This window comes from Anolis sagrei, chromosome 5 (assembly GCF_037176765.1).
Source record: "Anolis sagrei isolate rAnoSag1 chromosome 5, rAnoSag1.mat, whole genome shotgun sequence".
Lineage (NCBI taxonomy): Eukaryota > Metazoa > Chordata > Lepidosauria > Squamata > Dactyloidae > Anolis > Anolis sagrei.
Window position 1 is genome coordinate 169,678,745 of NC_090025.1, and position 19,940 is coordinate 169,698,684.

At 39.0% G+C, this 19,940-nt stretch overlaps 1 protein-coding gene across 1 annotated transcript in view; it reads right to left on the reverse strand.

The window, feature by feature from the left end:
* POLR3B (RNA polymerase III subunit B) overlaps positions 1 to 19,940 on the reverse strand; it is an 80,510-nt gene that overhangs the window by 40,809 nt on the left and 19,761 nt on the right. Inside the window, exons 11-19 of the mRNA XM_060776921.2 lie at positions 19,485 to 19,601; positions 17,136 to 17,270; positions 10,442 to 10,603; positions 10,106 to 10,306; positions 8,643 to 8,805; positions 6,921 to 7,074; positions 4,152 to 4,226; positions 2,916 to 3,014; positions 1,176 to 1,303 (exon numbers count right to left, since the gene is read on the reverse strand). Of these exons, the coding sequence (XP_060632904.1) occupies positions 1,176 to 1,303; positions 2,916 to 3,014; positions 4,152 to 4,226; positions 6,921 to 7,074; positions 8,643 to 8,805; positions 10,106 to 10,306; positions 10,442 to 10,603; positions 17,136 to 17,270; positions 19,485 to 19,601 (1,234 nt within the window). The remainder of the gene's footprint in view (positions 1 to 1,175; positions 1,304 to 2,915; positions 3,015 to 4,151; positions 4,227 to 6,920; positions 7,075 to 8,642; positions 8,806 to 10,105; positions 10,307 to 10,441; positions 10,604 to 17,135; positions 17,271 to 19,484; positions 19,602 to 19,940) is intronic.

Here is a 19,940-nt window from a genome sequence, read left to right on the forward strand (position 1 = left end):
TATACAGTACTTAGCACACATAATTTTAGTGTTATTTGCTAATTACTAGTAACGCATGAGTTCCAGCATTTGCAGATTTGTCTAGAATGGGAGACAACCTTATAGCAAAAATTCCATAATGGGTGGATGGATGGGTCGGGGGAAGGTGATTTTCAATGATCTAAAATTTGTCTGTCATGTTAAAAATAAAACACACTAGTTGCTTAGAGAGAGAAAAAAAACATTATCCAGACCTCCTGTCTGTTTTTTGAGTAAAGAAGCGTAAGACACAAAAACATTCAGTGTTAATTTTCTAAAGATACTGAAAAAACCCACAGTTATTGTTACATGTGATACAACGGAACCTGTGGTATGATCCAAATTGAATTTTACACAACACTATAGAAAAATAGGCTAAAGAACTCAGAAACATGGATGGTAGAATTATCTAATGGTCAAAGGAAAGTGAATGCATAACAGCTGAACTGATAGAGAAAGGCTACCATCTTTGCTTATCCTAAATCTAACATACAGGCTAGTGGCACAACAGGGAAATAAAGAGGGTTTTGGGCTTCAGTAAATCCAAAGCCTTTTGTGATTAACAGCCTTTTGGTCTTACTGAGAAGCAATGACATTAGTCCTTTCTATCATCACCTAAAGGAAGCTTCCAATGGTACATCCTATGGTCTTTTATTATCTGTAACAATAAGATTGCACCCTTAAAATAACAGAACTGTATGACTTACACAATATTGTAACTCCTAAGGCACATATGACTTACCCATACTTTTTTATTGTTATTTATTTCTATACCACTTTTCTCCCAGATTGGGATTCAAAGTGGTGAACAACATATAAACAAAAACATAACAACCATAAAAAACAAACATAGTCATCAAACCACAATATCACATGAAAAGTTATAAAGCTCACAGCAACATAATAAATAACTAATTCAACATAATTTAAGCATTCAATAGAATTAAAATTTCATCTAAAATCCATTCCTCAGGCCATAGACAAGTCCATGGCCTGAGGTCCACTAAAATTTACACATCGCACACACAAATCTGTTGTTTGGAGTACCACTAGTCTCCTCCAATAGCACTTCCCCATAGCGCACTGGTAACAGCCCATACACTTCTAAGTATTGTGACTTACACAATAATATAACTGCTAAGGCACATATGACTTACCCATAGCTTGTTTCCCCATAGCACACTGGTAAGTATTTCTTGGAGACTGGTTATGATGAGGGTAAGGAATAAGACCAGCACAGACGCCAAGAAGAGTGAAAGGTTCTATCTCTAGATGTGTTGTATCTCTTAGAAAGGAGAGAAGACACCACTTGTTAGAAGCCACATATTTACACATTAGAAGATCAAGTATTTATTTCAGGGTTTTGAAAGTGGAAAATTCACAAAGCTAGGCAGGGACAAAGGGAATGACCACTATAAGACATGTATTCCAAATTATTCTGAAATTACATCTATTATATATTGTGGAGCAATAATTTTAGTTGCTTTCCTTGATCTAGGGATTTCCTTGTTCTGGGGAGTAATCTGGTGGAAGAGAAAAGGGAAGCACATTTATTCAGGAGCCTCATTAGTGCATTAATATGGTGCCCTGGAACTATGTTACTCTTAAAAAATGAAAGGCAATATATATATATTCTCTTTGGGGACTCCTTTAATGAACATTTGAACATATTTAGTACTTTGGGCTAAATACCTTAAAAGCACCAGATCCTGTCTGATCTTAGAAACTATGCAGGATCAGCCCCAGCCCCATTGATGGGAGACCATCAATGGACACCAGGTATTGTTGGCTATATTTCAGAAGAAGGAATTGGCAAACTACCTTTGAATATCTTCAAAGGAAACTTCAACTGGTCCAAAGGTCAGTGGCTAAACTGCTTATGGGGGTAGGATATGTGGAAAGAACTACTCCGCTCCTGAAGCAGCTACACTGGCTCTGCTTGTTGCCGGGCACAATTCAAGGTCCTGGTCTTAGCTTATAAAGCCTTAAACAGTTCAGGCCCAGCCTTCTTGAGGGACTGCATCTCTTCTTACCAGCCCACACAAGTACTGAGATAATCGGGGGAGGCCTTTCTCTCAGTCCCATCACCGCCACAAGCAGTTAGTGGGAATGAGAGAGAGGGCCTTCTCGATGGTGGCCTCATGGCTCTAGAAGTCCCTTCCCAAAGAGGTGTGATTGGCCATCTCTCTACTGGCCTTTCATGTACAGGTTAAAACCTTCCTATGGAAGCAGACCTTCCCTGATAACCCATAATAGGCTATGATGGGTAAAGCATATCAATGAAGGCTATCTCGGACCTGACAATGGATACATGGCCTAAACATACAGAGTTTTAGGATGTTTAATATAACATCTTATGGATGACCTCATTGGCTTGAGGCTTGAGGCTCAGGGAATTTTAGTGGTATATGTTGTATTCATTAACTTGTTGTCTATGGCTTATGTAACTGTGTTATCTGTTTATCAGTTTTATTTTATTTTGTGTCATGTGATTTTTCTCATTTTAATTTGTTCGCTGCTTTGAGTACCATTCATTGGAGAAAAGTGTGTTAAAAACAAACAAACAAATAATAGTAATATTCTTTGCCTAAAAAACACTAGGGTCGCCAGAAATTCATATGAGACTTGAAGGCAATTAAATGTTTGCCTTACATGTTGGAAACCACCCCGAGTCCCTTTGGGGAGATAGGGTGGTATACAAATAATGTATTATTATTATTAATTATTAATTATTATTATTATTATTATGGCATGCATGCATACATACCTCTTCATCATCACAATGCAAACATATCTAATATTCTGTTTTCTTGTTCTTTTAAGCTACTCCCAATACAAGACATTCCTTCACATGCTAAAATCAACTATGCAATACTCTAACGAGAAAGAACACTTACTTATTGATTGTTTGTTCATATAATGCAATATTGCAGTCATTTTCCTCATTTACATCCAGATATTCAACAAGGCTTTCATGTAAGAAATCTTCAAAATTCCTGAAAGTAGAAAGTAGTGTTTCAAAACAATTTATAGTTGCACATTAAAGCTGAAGAAAGCACTTATGGAAGGCAAATAACTGAAATATGTTTTAACATAACATGAGAAGCAGGTGAGTGGAAATGAGTTGATTTTGTGCTCTAATATGTAACTGCTTTATAAAGACTCTGGTCCAGCTTAGCTCACTACCATCTACCCTGGATGGAATTGGCTCCCCAGAGTTATAGATAAGTAACTTTTCAGTCCTACTATTGGAGACTGGACCAACGACTTTCTCCATGAAGAAACTATATAGTACCCTGTCCTTGCATTTGGGTTCCAGAATGAATAGTACAGAAGGGTTTTGTTTCTCTTATTTTAAAATTTTTATTTTTAATTATTACAGAATGCATATAAAATGCTGTTCATGTTGGAGGAAACAACCTTCTCAAGCCTCCTCTATGTGATATTTGTCTGCTTTATAATAATGTTTTATTAGTATGTCATTTTGTAACCTGAAGTGTATGCCTTGTTTGTAGTTTGCAGTTGCCTTATCTCTATGTGCCTGGGGCAGTGGGAGGAGCTGCAGGTCACTTGACTGACTCAGCGGCAGGCTGGAGTGTTCCGTTTTTAAAATGACAGCCAGATGAGCTTTGAACCTGTTAAAGAATGTCTGTTGAGCTTTGAGTCAGTTTGAGTGTAGAAAGAAGTCTTTTAGTGTGCAGAAGCTAATGTTAGAAGCAAGTAAATTGTTGAGGCTTGTGTTTTCTTTTAAAGTAAACTCTTATTGAGAAGAGCTGTGCGGAGTAACATAGTAAAGAAACAGTAAACTTCATAAGTTTTAAGATATAAACTCTCCAAACATTTTTCAAGTTTTTAACCCTCAAAAGAAATGTGCCTGCATCATCGAATGCATGAAGTTATAAGTAAACAAACATTGTTATTTTAAAAGAATTCTGCTGGAATCTTTGCCTGCCTTAAGCATCAAATAAACTCAAGGAATACTCCTTTCAAACTCTGCTACCTCTGATTGTTTGAGATTCTAACAAGTTATGATCCATCCATTATCCCCAATAGTTCATAATCCTCCACCTCACCCTATCCCATGTTTTAGCTAGAGAATGGAACAGACAAGATACCTTTTGCCCAACGCTTACCTATAACCTTGTGCAAGTTCTTCCATATGCTTCTCAGTAACTGCAGGACTTTGCTTCTTCACAATAATATAGGGTCTAGATTTGGAGAAAGGAGGAAGGTTAATTAATACAGAGTGAATGCATTTCATACCTGTCATAAAGATGACACTGATTATGGGGTTTTCCACCTTGAGAAATATGATAGAGCCTTATAGTTATAGTGTGCTGAAACAGAATGGATTGCAGATTCCAAGCTCCTGGGATATAGTACGTTTTAAAGAAAAGTTAAACAGTTAAATGGAATTAACAATTAAATTAGAGAAGTGAAGAATGGAGTGATTCCACAATAGGTGTAGATGTACACATAGTTTACAGAGAGCTTGCCACCCAGAAATCTAGATTATCTGGCTGTTATTTTTCAATGGCAGATGAACAAACTGAAAGGATGACATAAGTAAACACTGGTAAGTCCCACTACTAAGTTGACTTGGGATGAAAATTTTATGGCATTTATGATAAAGATGCGTTGCTATGACAAAACATTTAAAGTGTTTAAAATATATTTTAGTTAAACAAAAGATGACAAGTATGTACAATAACGGTATAAATATATTAGGGAGAATCATGAACATTGTAAAAAATGATTAAAACTGTCAATCAATTTAAAATGTTGAATTATTTAATTGTCGGGATTCTGAATGTTCAAAGAAAATGTACATATCAAATCAAACTGGCCTGATGTTGAAGGGATCTGGGAGTTGTAAGAGCCATACAGGAACTCTGACCATTCCCAGAGTGCATAATTTCCACCCTTGTTTTAAAGCCATTTGAAGGGCAGCAGTGCAACAATGCAGCATGTGCTTAGGATGCAAATGTCCCAAGTTCAATCTCTGCCATTTCCAGGTCATGCTGGGAGATTCCTAGGGGAACTGCTTTTGGTCAGTTTAGGTAATTCTGAGAAGGTGGATCAGTGCTTTGACTTGGTATAAGCTAATCCTACATTTGCATGATGAATTTCCTAAAAGGAAAAGCCATTGAATCAAGATTGGCTGCGGAAAAAGCGAGTTGGGTTTCTATATGTTGGCAAGACCTTTTGGAATCCCAGTTCACACAGTTTCGTCTTTTATCAATCCCAGCATTGCATAATTACTTTTAAATTTTGGAAACACTGTGCAAACACCAAGCACGAAGTAGCTGCACGCAATAACATCCTGCGGAAACTTACTAATAGCACATAGGGTGCAGACCCAAAATTAATAAAAACATCATCCCTGACCATGTCTTACTCAACTGCTGAGTATGCCTGCCGTGTCTGGCATGAATCTGCCCACATGAAGCAGGCGAATATAGTACTAGTACTAAATGAGGCATGTAGAATAATCACAGGATGCCTTAAGCCTACACCTGTTGATACACTCTATAAGCTAGCTGGCTTTGTTCTCCCCCTCCTGATGTGCAATGGGAAGTTGTTGCCAATTGCCGGAGAAATAAGGTTGAGCATTGTGAAAGCCACCCACTATATGGCTCTCAGCCTCCTCCTAGTAGACTTAAATCATGAGAACCACCACTCCTCTAAATGTTCCTCCAGCAACAGCAAGAATATCCCTGTGGGCAGTAAAATCTGGCAATTCCAACTGGATGCCCCCCCCCCCCCCCATGAGGGTCTTCCTTCAGGGGCAAACCAAGAATGGGCAACCTGGAAGTCCCTGAACAGGCTAGAAGCAAAGTGGGCAGATCAAAAGACAACCTGGCAAAATGGCACTACCTGAAAAAAATCCTCCACCTTGTGGGACTGTGGAGCAGAACAAACAACTCGGCATCTGAATGCTTGCCGACAATGCCCTGCCTCATGCACAGAAAGAAAAAATGTTTAAAGCTACAGACAATGCTGTCGCTGTTGCCCATTTTTGGTCTAAAACTATGTAGTAGCTTGTGATCCCTTTATTTTATCAGTTTTAGATAAACTATGTCATGACACGAAATAAATAAATTCAGGTTAGTAAAATACAACATCTTTACAGCTTTCCTCTGGGATTTCATTACTCAAGGCTGCTGTTCCTTAAAATACATTTATAAATATAAAAAGATTGGCTATATCAAGTCAATTATGTTCTGCAGAAGATCTATACCATAACATTGATGCTTACATTATAGCTAGTCAACAGCATTTTGGGAACACAAGGAGTGCAACATATTAATTGGTCAATCAGTTAAAACTTATTTTTAGAAGACCAATTCCATTTTGGAGAGAAAAATATAAAATGCTTGATTGCACACTAAATTATAAAGCTAAACTCTCAGTGTTCAAGCCAAAATTGGGATTCTGAAAGGTTTCCACTACCACTATCCCAAGGAAACACAGATACAAAGAATGGTATGCACAATTGAAACGTCAAGAGCTGCTGCTGTTTGTCCAAGACGATCCTGCAGAGTGCAGTAAATAACTACAACATACTCGGGCATTCCACTCCAAAAGTTGAAGCTAACAGTTTAGAGGCTAATTAGCGCTTTCAAACATTGAGGGGGAAAACAGAGCAACTGTAAAGTGGCCAATGGAAAAAAAAAGTCACAACAAACCTGGGAAACTAGTGAAAAGCAATTGGTCATCCAGTGCCAATTAAGATTGGTGTAATTTGCATGATTGGCTTTTTTTAATCAGTAGGTAGCTGTTTGACAGCCAGGTTTAGTGTTTTTGTGCAAACCTGCCTTTGTAGATGAATTGAGCAAAAAAGAGAGATTTGGAGGTAAGAGCAATTGGTGCAGATAAAAGCTAATGTTCGAGATGCTTACCGGCACAACCTTCCTCCATCGGAGGAAATATATACACATCTATCTGTCAGATTTGTTGAGATAGAAACAAATTCATTGATATAACCAGCTCTGCGCATCAACCGAAATGTGTAGACCAGTTTACGATGGTCTCGAATGACACCAAGAATGTTGCCTGTTAAAGAAAACAATTATGTTATAAATAATTATGTTATACTGTCACATCTACTTCTCCAGCTCCACATTTCTATTGCTCTTGAGGCAGACAGGGCCAGCAGAAAATTTGGTATGTTTGCATCAACTCTTATCTTCAATTTAAAGTCGAGCGTAAGTGTTTGGAAGACGATGACCATGGAGTCGAACTAATCAATTCTGTGAATAACCACATCCGTAAAAGTCAAACCCAAAAATGTGGAGGGGCAACTGTAAACTATTTGTAACATTAAAAGCTATTCAAAGCATCCACTTAAAAGGAGACCAAAAGGACATAAAGAATAATATAATAGCTGTGAGTTTTCCGAGCTGTATGGCCTTGTTCCAGAAGCATTCTTTCCTGATGTTTCGCCCACATCTATGGCAGGCATCATCAGAGGTTGTGAGGTATATTGGAAACTAAACAGGGGAGGTTTATATATCAGTGGAAGGTTCAGGGTGGAAAAAAAGAACTCTTATCTGTTTGAGGCAAGAATTGAATGTTGCAATTAGCCGCCCTGATTAGCAATTAATGGCCTTGCAGCTTCAAAGCCTGGCTGATTGCTGCCTGGGGGAATCCTTTGTTTGGAAGTGTTACCTAGCCCTGATTGATTCTTCTCTGGATTTCCCCTGTTTTTGAGTGTTGCTCTTTACTGTCCTGATTTTGGAGTTTTTTAAAACTGGTAGCCAGATTTTATTCATTTTCATGGTTTCATCCTTTCTGTTGAAATTATCCACATGCTTGTAATATATCAACCTCTGGGGATGCCTGCCATAATGGGGGCAAAACATCAGGAGAGAATGCTTCTGGAACTTGGTCATACAGCCCAGAAAACCCACAGCAACCCAGTGATTTCGACCATGAAAGCTTTTGATAACACAATAGTATAATGCCTATTAAAACAGCCAGATTCGCCTTGCCCCCAAATTATAATTATAGAAGACTATTAGTCTTTTTTTAACAGCGCTCCATGCAGTCATGCCGGCCACATGACCTTGGAGGTGTCTACGGACAACGCTGGCTCTTCGGCTTAGAAATGGAGATGAGCACCATACCCCAGAGTCAGACATGACTGGACTTAATGTCAGGGGACTACCTTTACCTTTACCTATTAGTCTTTTGATTCATATAGCAAAAGCAGGTCTCCTTTCTAATTTGCACTTCCCTACTCTCTCCTTGCATGTAGCAGGTACACACAAAACAAGTGCAGTTTCTTAATCACAATCCAGAGACTGGGAATTGACCTCAGAGGACCATAAAATCAGCCCAAATCTAAATACACTAGTCTTTAAATATAAAAATTTTGCTCTAAAATGAACCATCATATTCTTGCTTCTGTAGTTATGCAATTATCTAGACGAGAGAGCAGCTGTCCCAAAATGGGGTCCAAGGAGAAAGAGTCATAAATTCTATTAAGGTGATGGAACAGACCCTAAAAACTATTTATCTTAATATCTAAGATTATTAGAAATCTTATGAAGTACCACTGACACAAGACTAACTCTATTAACTAGATTAAAAACCAAATATTTTTGTTAAAAGTGTCATACCATTAAGAAAAACAAGAAAGACATTTGGATATGAAAGTTCTTCTCCACATAGAAGATTTACATCTTCTACTCCCAGGTTACCAGCTAATTTAATAATAGGGCCATCTTCCATATCGGTTGTAATGTGAGTCATCAGTGCTAGGTTTTTCACCAAGCCACAAGCCTGAAGAAAAGACAATTTGAAAAAAGAAAACAGCACATAAATAGTGATCTTATATGAACTCTTCCAATGATAAGAGTGGTAATGCATTAGAAGGCTAGCATTCTTCTGTTTGTGTCCAAGATACATTGGTTCAAAATAAAGTGGGCTAGGATTTGGTTCCCTGATCCTCTGTGGATACCAAAATCTATGGATGTTCAAGACCCATTATATACAATGGTGCAGTAAAATGGTGTCCCTTATATAAAATGGTAAAATCAAGATTTGCTTTTTGGAACTAATTTGGATATTTTCAAGCCATGAATGTTTGAGCCATGGATAAGCTATGGATTTTCAAACTTAGTTACTGCCATCTATGGCTGGAGTGACTATATCCTGTCCAGTTTCTAGCGACTAAATCCTAATGAAAGAAATAATATCAGAATCATCAATGGAACACACACACACACATATTGCTCAGAAATATAATCAAAATTGTATGTGCTGTGGGCTTGGCCTCATGTAAGCCGCACCGAGTCCCTTGGGGAGATGGTAGCGGGGTACAAATAAAGTTTATTATTATTATTATTATTATTATTATTATTATTATTACTATGAGCTCCATCTGGACTTTTAAAGAGGATATAACCTTAATTTTAATTAATTTGCATTCACTTGATCTTCACTGGCCTTAAAGACTAACATTCCTGCTTTGGGATAATACCTACTAAGCTTAGCAGGACATTCGTGAAAACTCACTTTCTCTGGATTGTTTTCAAGTGTGCAAGGAAAATCAAGGCAAAAATAGACAGACTTTGTGGGACAGATTATTAATATCACATTAGCAGATGGGTGACACTGCACAACACATTAGTCTTGCAAAAAATACAGGAGGCTTTTTTTGTGACTTCATATACTAATTAATAAAGAATTTAAAAAGCTCACAGCCAACATATCTGAGGGATCTCACATAAGGTTATAGAGCTCAAATCCTTGGTTGAACTGCAGGCAGTCAACAATACTTTTAAAATACTGTTTGATATGTCTTTGTTTTCCTCAAAAGTATGCCATCCTTGGTTGTTTCAGTTATTTCTTCCTGCTGAATTGCCTTCCCTCCAAACCAGAGAAAGGCAATTGTATCAGAATAGTGCTCATTCATAACAAACCAAAGTTCTGAGTATCCCTGGTTTGTCTTGTTGTGGGAACTCAGTGAATAGTCTATGGTTTGTTTAGTTGTTTCCACTGCAAGCACAAGTCAGGTTTCTGTATTGTGGGGATACGCTCACTGTAAAAGGGAGAAGGAAATGCAATTGACAGTGCTTACCTCTCCTTCAGGAGTATCTGATGGGCACAGCATACCCCACTGAGATGGTTGCAGTGATCGAGGACCACTCACTTTTCTTGTCTTTTCAAACTGAGAAGAGATCCTTGTCATCATTCCCAAAGCAGATATGTAGGATAAACGGGATAATACTTGAGTTACACCTTGACGATCCATCTTGAATCTCTTCAGTGACCAATTACCCTAAAGGTCAAAATTTAAGAAACGTCTACCAAAGGGCAGTACAAGCAAGTTTCCTGTGTCTAATCAGAACAGGTTGAGCATTATTCATCTGGAATCTGTAATACAACGTCTTCCAAAAATAGACGAAATACTTACAGTAGAGATGGCATTCACCATGCCATTGGTGATCTGATCTTGCCGCATGTGCTTAACGACATCAAATTGGGCTGCCCTCTGCTTAGGGATTACTTGATCAGCAATCTTCTTGAGTTCAGAGTTAAATTTTTTGAATAAATCTTCAAACAAAAGGGAAAGAAGCTGTAAGAGAAAAGCGGGATTTAGTCCAATGGTCAGCCAAATCCCTTAGCAACCAATGGCACCCAATAAACGTATACATTGTAGCACTATTGTTATATGTTGCTCATTCTACTAAGACAATGGCATTTTCCATGTTTCACTTTATAGAAAAAGTTAACTTTTCTAGTCTAGGGACAAAAACAAGTGTAACCACTGCACGATGACATCAGATGGTGTTCTGATTTTTTTCGTTTCATGTCAGGAGCGACTTGAGAAACTGCAAGTCGTTTCTTGTGTGAGAGAACTGGCTAGGAGATGCCCAGAAGTTTGATGTTTAACCATCCTTGTGGGAGGCTTCTCTCATGTCCCCGCATGGGGAGCTGGAGCTGAAAGAGGGAGCTCAACCCACTCTCCCCAGATTCAAATCGCTGACCTCTTGGTCAGCAGTCCTGGCAACACAAGGGTTTAACTTATTGCGTCACTGTAAAAGTACAATAAGTCAATAATAAAAACAGCACAAGATAACACAAATAAAAGAAATATTAGCAGCAAGAGATAAAACAGACCACCTTATAATAGTTATTTAAAACCACTAGGAAAAAAAAGCCCAGATTAGTAGAGAGGCCAAAAATTTACTAAAATAGTTCTTCACTGTGCTTTTCAGTTTGGGAGGATAAGGTATTCATTTGGAACCAGAAAATGCCAGCAATGTATATGGCAAGTGGGTCTCTCTACGGAATTCATTCCATAGATAAGGTGCCACCAAAAAAAAGACTCTTTACCTTATCTCCCTTAGTGAAGAACCTTGGACCAGGACTCACCATCAACTCATAAGACATTTTGGCACAGTAACTTTTTAAACTTAGAAGAGTAATGTAACTGCTGTCCAGATGAGACAGTAACTGACCGCTAATGTTGAAAAAGTAAATTAAAAAAAACACCTGGTGAATTTGATGCTGACCTTGAAGTCCAGATAGGTTTTTCGTCTTTTCTCGTGAACTTTCAAAGCAAAATGGCTGAGCTAATCTATGTAACACTGGAAATTTCTAATGAAAATGATATACAGTAGACTCTCACTCATCCAACATAAATGGGCTGGCAGAATGTTGGATAAGCAAAAATGTTGGATAATAAGGAAGGATTAAAGAAAAGCCTATTAAACGTCAAATTACGTTATGATTTTACAAATTAAGCATCCAAACATCATGTTTTACAACAAATTGACAGAAAAAGCAGTTCAATACACAATAATGTTATGTAATAATTACTGTATTTACGAATTTAGCACCAAAACATCGCAATGTATTGAAACAGCAGTGGATCCGGGAGGGAGGCAAATTATGTTGGATAATACAGAATGTTGAATGAGTGAAGGTTGGATAAGCGAGACTCTATTGTATATTTCTGTAATATAACAGATGTGCCAATAGCTGAATAGGTTAGATTCCAAACCTAATATCTAATGATTACCTATTGACTCCCAAATAGCAATTAAAAAAAAATTGTGATGTAAATCTTTTTAAAAGAATGATATTATTATTGTAGTAAAATGCTAACCAGTCTTTCAGTTTAAAATTTCTTAAGTAGAGGTAATCCAAATGGTTCCTGCTGTTGCGGTATGTCACTGGTCACTTCCAATTTCAGTGGTCTTTATTTTGTCTGTATTTAAATATTTACTTATGCCTTGTGCATTTATTTTACTCTTTAAAACATTATCTTTGTTACTAATTAGACACTTCACATTTCAGTCTGCTTCTACTAATAAACTTTGCTGGTATCTTAAACCATTTTAATTGTTACATAACAAACCACTGAATGCATTTCTTTCCTTCCTTTCTTCCTCTCATCCCCTAAAATAATAATCGCAAAATTTTAAAACTTGGTAATTCTGATCCAAGTCTTGCTTTTACAAAAACATTAAAAACAAAAAAGATGAAAAATACTACAGCTCCTGAATGCCAAAAATGCAAGTTCCCACTACACAACACATTGTTACAATGCCAAACAAACCAAGTATTCAAGCAGGGCCTGTTAAGACATTCTGGAGTCTATTGCATAATTTAATTACTGCATGGAAGGAGGCTAATTTAAACTGTCTCCATTTTCTTAGAGGTATCAGCACTACTCTGCCCCTGTTGGCTAAGGTCCAGTCATTCACTCCACCCTACAAATGAACAGTTCCATTAACTATATTTGCAATCTTTCCATGATGATCAGGTCGCTGCTGGTTTGCACAAAAGACAGGTTGCAAAAACTTATTTTGCATTCAAATTATTGGCAGAAAATAAATTGGCAACAAAGGATATTAGAGGCAAAGATGAAGTACTTTGGCCACATCATGAGAAGACAGGAAAGCTTAGAGAAGACAATGATGCTGGGGAAAATGGAACGAAAAAGGGAGAGGGGCCGACCAAGGGCAAGATGGATGGATGGTATCCTTGAAGTGACTGGCTTGACTCTGAAGGAGTTACTATGTAGTTACTGTACTCCCTATAAAGAATGGAAAATGGAATGGTGGTGGACAGGAAAAGAGATATAAAAATGGACTGTTCGCTAACCTTAAAAACTGTGTTATAGACACCGAGTACTGGGAAGCCCTGGCCCTAGTGTGCTCTAACTGGAGGTCATTTGTGACCAGCAGTGCTGTGGAATTTGAAGAGGCACGAATGGAGGGCAAAAGGGGGAAACGTGCCATGGGGAAGGTGCCTTGGGACCGCCTTCCACCTGGAAACCGATGTTCTCACTGTGGAAGAACATGTGTGTCAAGAATAGGTGTCCACAGTCCGAGACATGGCACTTGGAAGGCCATCATACTCTGAGAATGATGGAACGCCTGAGTAAGTAAGTATCTTTGTCGCTTCCACATCTGGATAGTGCCAAATCCACACTGGACAGTCTTAGGTAAGTATCTTTCTGCTTTAGTAATAGGAAGATGCCTTATGACAAATCTGATCATTGCCTCACCTAGCTCAGTACTGCTATGAGCCGCCGCAAACTCTGTTCCTGCGGGAGCAAACCTTGCTAGCACGTCCCTGACATCATGAGCCTGCGCCTCTCGCCCCGCCCCTTTCTCCGCCCCTTTCTCTTTGCCAGCGTGGTTTTTCCTTTGCTAGGGCAGCATTGCCCGCATTTTCTCTCAGTTGAATTCTGCCAACTGAGAGAGCATGCTGGCAATGCTGCCCTAGCAAAGGAAAAACCACTCTCGCAAGGAGAAAGAGGCGGAGAAAGGGGCGGGGCGAGAGGCGGAGTCTCATGACGTCAGGGACGTGCTAGCAAGGTTTGCTCCCACAGGAACAGAGTTTGCGGCGGCTCTAACACGGATTGGTAGTAGCTCTCTTCTGTTTCAGAGAGCTTATCCAATCAAATATAGAGATGCAAGAAAATCGGAAAATTTCTGTACACAAATCACTGGCTTTATCACTGATCTTTTCACTGTATATCCCTGTGTATGTACACTGCAATGAGTACACATTATATAAGGTAAAGGTTTCCCCTTGACATTAAGTCAACTCTGGGAGGTGGTGCTCATCTCCATTTCTAAGCAGAAGAGCCAGCATTGTCCATAGATGCTGGCCGGCATGACTGCATGGAGTGCCCTTACACATTATACATTTATAGCTAAACATAATGATGATAATTAGCAGCACATAAAAAAACAATAAACATCTTTACTGATTACAGAAGAATAACTATTCAACAATACTTTCCTTCTCCTTCAATTAATGAAGTTAGACAAGTTAGACAAACTTTTGAACACTTTCAGCCTATAAGGCTTCTTTGCTAATGCCTCACATCCAGAGCATGGCAAAGTTTCACAATTACCAATTTTAGGTCAATAGTAAGTGATTAAAAAGAGAACAGGGTGGAATGCTGGTGATAATATTCACTGAATTTTTGTAGCAAACCCAGGGTCTTTCAGAGAGGAGCATTGATGAGCAAATTTAATTTGAAGCATGAGGAGGACATAAGGGAAAGATGTGACAGCTCATCAATTGATTTCCATTGAAAATCCGGAGGAAAAAAATTAATAAAGTAGTTAAGCTGCTGAAATACAGTTTCACCAATTAGCTTAATGTCAGAGAATTCTAATTAGGTGCCTTGAGATTGCCATTTAGTGTTTAAGGCTTTAGAGTGCCAAATTCTCCTTTTCACACAAACTGGTTGCAAAATTAAAGACATTAGGCAGCCTTAATTATATTATCAGAACAGCTGGGATTAGTCAATCTCTGAAGTCAAGGCGGTTTTCTTTTGTCGCAGGGTAGAAATCCCTTCCTTTCCAGGGTGCCGGATTTTGGTGCTGTTCCATATCTCACCCATACAAAGCAAGCTGAATTAGAAAGAAAGGAGGGAAATGCCAAACAAACCCCGAGGACAAAGACGAGGGAAATGCTCAGCAAATAATGAACACATTAAGGGAAGAGAAAAGGTAGGTGAAAAGATTAAGCTTGGAATTGCTAGGTTTCGCTAACACCTCTGCTGGCACCTGGCCTACCAAGCCTCTAGTGGGCAGAGAGACGAAGAGGAAGCTCTGTAAACCAGCTTGGCCAGTGGAAACAACTGTTATCTAAAGCTAAAGCACATTTCGTACTCCCTTGTCCCATGGGGTGTGAAATTAGCTGCTATTGTTTTCACACATTTTTATAGACACAATGCCTTTTATGTCTTCACATTATGTAGACCGCGCTGCTTTTCTCCTCATAGCCTTTTTCATTCAAATTTTTAAGCAACAGGATTTTTAGACCAGAAATACAGCCATCTATTTTTTAAAAATAAATATTGCGGGCCATTTTGACAGTAACTCTGTCTAGCAGAAAATACAAAGCAACAGGCTTAAATAAATATTTTATTAATTTTCAAAACACAACCAAATATATGTTAATAAAACTAAAGCACGCACAAGGGATAGAGATCTGTTCCAGGTATCTTTTTAGGAAAACACAGATGGTATTAACACTGTACAAACTACTAACATATTGCTATATGCCAGTGCTTATGAGAGTCTATAGTTTTACAATCTCCCCATAGATAACGGAACTTGCAGTAACCGTTAAAGGTTTACTGAAGCTAAAACTTCTGAAGATTATTTTGCATATAATATTTTAGTTGTATATCTAAGATAGGGATAGCACCTAATTAAAAAAGCTGTTTTTTATTGGTTACCAACTTTATTTTATTTTATTACCAACTCAGCAAGTGGCTGAGAGATGACATGATGGCCATGTATAAATATATGAGGGGGAGTCATAGGGAGGAGGGAGCAAGCTTGTTTTCTGCTGCTCTGGAGACTAGGACGCAGAACAATGGCTTCAAACTACAGGAAAGGAGATTCCACATTAGGAGGAACTTCCTAACTGTGAGAGCTGTTCAGCAGTGGAACTCTCTGCCCTGGAGTGTAGTGGATGTTCCTTCTTTGGAGGCTTTTAAACAGAGGCTGGATGACCATCTGTTGGGGGTGCTTTAAATGTAATTTTCCTGCTTCATGGCAGGAGGTTGGTCTGGATGGCCCACAAGGTCTCTTCCAACTCTATGATTCTATAATGACCTGATATATCAAACATGCATAGTTTTGCATTTTAAAAAATGGATACGTCCTAAAAGAATTAAAGCAGAAAATTATGTTTTAGGTATTTAGACTATTAGAGCATTCATAGATGTTAAGTATCCAGACCTATAATCATTCTGTAACTAGACATTCACATAGACAAACAAACTCTCAATAAAGAATAGAGGCTGACCAATGTGTTTCCTTCTCCATCCGTACCTGAGCACAGCCTTTGGAAATACTAAGGGACTTACTTTCATACCTTGTTTTATCTGCTCCCCCAATATTAAAAAAATACACATGTTCAATCAGTACTTAATTTTTTTCTAGCACCAACAGCTACTGAATGCAGGACAGATCTTGTCAACTGCATTTTAAAATATTCAGCTGAAGATGAAAACAACAATGACACCAGCATCTTGTGTACTGCATCCAAGGCCTTCTTTCTCCTTCAGCAAACATATAAAATAGGGTTAAATATTGGTGTGCTACAACTCGCAGCATGACCAATAGTGAAAAATGCTAGAAGTTGTAGACCAACATTCAGAGGGTTGTATGATTCTTGGCCCTGTAATCCTATGATTCCCCTGAGCTCAATGGCTTCAGAATAGATACACCTAGGACTAGGCTTCACAAGCTGCAATCTCCTGCCTAAAAAAGAAGACTTGCTTTCCCTGCATTTGTCAATTCTTTTGTAAGGGACCTTTGTGCCACTTGGCATGGCATGGGACTTTGTGCCCCCGTCAGAAAAATGAAATACCCTCCAATGGCATTTTTATTTTTACTGTCAGCTATGTGGGTTCATTAGTGTATATATAGATGAACCGGCACCTACAACAGGTGGATTTGGCAAATCAATATAGAATGCAAGTGCAAGTGAATGTCACCCCAGCCACATGAGTATCAAGAGTGGGAAGGCAGGCAGTCAAAGAGGTGCACTGTGAGTAATTCTGCTTAACTATTATGTCTCAAGCCACAATAATTTAAAACAAATCAACTGCCTTTCCTTACCTGCCCTGCCAATTCCAACCTTTTGTTTCCATAATAATCTCTGTCATCCACTTTGTTGTCTCCCTGTGCCAGAATCACCCTGCGGACCATCACAGCCGTATAGATGCACTTGGAGCGGAAATTGAATTCCTTTACCTGAAATACAGAAAGCATGAGGGAACATTAGAGGAGAATTAGTTTTATCTTCAAATTTTAGTAAGGAAACCTGTAACTCAGATAAACTCCTTTTGTCATCCTACAATATTCTTAAATCTCAAGGAAATTAGACTTTTCAAAATGTATGGGTTTGTCACAGTAACTTTCAGTTTAGAAAGAGAAAACAGCATGTGATTATAATATCTTGCTGAATATGTGCATATACAGATTGAGACATGTTCAACCCTAAGTTTTCAAGACAAACATTAAACTGATCCTTTTATTTTTGTGTCAGGAGCAACTTGAGAAATTGCAAGTCGCTTCTGGTGTGAGAGAATTGGCCATCTGCAAGGATGTTGCCCAGGGGACGCCCAGATGTTTTACCATGAGATGTCTCCACATGAGAAGCTGGAGTTGACAGATGGGAGCTCACCCCACTCCCTGTATCCGAACTGCTCACCTTTTGATCAGCAGTCCTATCAGCACATGGGTTTAATTAATACTTTAAAAAAGTGAATAGTTGTCAAAATTTTGTTTTAAATTTTAGTATAAGTTAAAGAATATGATGTACTGAAAATCACAGGTTATCTGTGTTTGATTTTTGATCTTTTAGATCATCAGGTTTTTCTGAGTTCTCTACCAAAACTTAGGTGTAACGATGGCAGAATTAAATGTCCAACCATCACTACAAGTCCATCTGGAACAATGAAATCTCAAGGAGGATTCCACCCAATTTTATCTTAAACTAGCTGTACCCGCCACGCGTTGCTGTGGCCAACCCTCCCTCCCTCTTTTTCTCCTTCTTTCCCGCTTTCCTTCCTTTCTTCTTTTTCTTTCCCTATCTCTTATCTTTCTTCCATCTCTACCTGTTTCTTTCCTCTCTTTCTTTGCTCTTTGGTTACATCTTTCCTTCCCTATCTTTTGTTCCTTCTCTCCTTTCTTGCTTCTCTTTCTTTCCTTATTTCCTTCCCTGCTTCTCTCCTTCCTTCCTTCCCATTTTCCCTCCTCTTGTTACTTCTTGACTGTCCCTTCCATTTAATATTGTATTTATGTCTTAGAAAGAAGGAAAGGAAGAAGGAAGGAAGGAGGGACAGGAAGGAAGGAAAAGAAAGGAGAGGCAGGAAGGGAGTGAGGCAGGAAGGAGGGGATGAAGAAAGGAGGGAGGGAAGGAAATGAGGGGGGAGGTAATGAAAGGGAAAGAAGGAGGAAAGGGAGGGAGGAAAAGAAGGAAATGAAGAAGGAAGGAGGGTTAGGAAGGAAGGAAAAGGAAGGGAGGGAGGTAAAGAAGGGAAGGAAGGGGAAAAAAGGAGGGACAGGAAGGGAGGAAGGAAGGAGAGAGAGAAAGGAGGGGGATGAAGGAAGGAGGGAGGGAAGGAAATGAAGGGGAAGGAAATGAAGACAGGGAAAGGAGGAAAAGGAGGGAGGTAAAGAAGGAAAGGAAGAAGGGACAGGAAGGAAGGAAATGGGGAGGGAGGGAGGGAGGGAGAAGGAAAGAAGGAGGAAGGAAGGAGGGGAAGAAAGGAGGGAGGGAAGGAAATGAAGCAAGGGAAAGAAGGAGGAAGGAAAAGAAGGAAAAGGAAGGATGGACAGGAAGGAAGGGAAGGAGGGAAAGAAGGAAAGGAAGGAGAAGGAAGGAAGAAAAGGAAAGAAAGGAAGGAAGGAAAGGGAGGAAAGGAGGGAAGGGAGGGAGAGAAGAAGGTTCTTCATTCAAGCACCGTGGACCTTCCTTCTCCCCCTCCCCCCTCCTTGTGTGGATGCTCCGTGGATGGGAAGGCTGCATGGGCAAAGGGCTCCACGTAAGCTAACTTGGGCTCTCCGGCTTTGCGTGGCGAGGGAGGATGGGGGCGGGGCTTCGTGGAGGGAGCATTGGCCGCAGGCCATGTGCGCGCGCACGGGGGAACTGGCAGCTGGCCGCCATTGCGCATGCTCAGTTGTTTTGTCGTTTTGTGGATGTGTTGTTTTGTTGTTCTTAATTCTGATTCTGTTTGTTTGTACCTAGTGGGTTAAGGAAGGTGCATGGGAATTTTGGTTGATTTCTGTTGGGGGGTTTTTGAGTTTTGCTTCCTCGTAGGACGCCACTTCGGATTTTATATATATAGATGGTGGGATGCTATTTCATTTGCCTGAGAAACTTTAATCCCACCCCTCCTGATATCGTATACCCTCTCCTTGCAAGTGAGGTTCTGTCTCATATTATAATTATTGTTGACATACAGGAACATGGGCAAGAATTGTTGTTGCAAGCAGTTCTCTTGCTTCCTCCATCTTGGTTTTCTTGGGTCCTCCCCACATTCTCTGTCTTCGGACTTTATTTCCCAAATACTTTAATGCCTGCGAAGTAAAAGAATAGCAAAGCAATGTACTTATAATTAAAATGTTTATATCCTTGCTCTACAAGTTTTACTAAGCTTTTTCCTCGTTTCAGCTTTCATAGCTATACTACTAATGAATCCTTTAACAAACTTAACAGCATGCAATTATTTTGTAAAACAAAAGAACAAAGTATTTTTTAAAATAAACTAACTAATAAAAATTGATTGAATAGCAGCAAATTATTTGAAAACAACATTTTCTGAAGATATTATCAGGAAATGCATTTTCTAGTACAATTTTGATATGGCATTAATAGCTACCTTCATATATTAGTTAAAGGTAAAGGTTTTCCCTTGA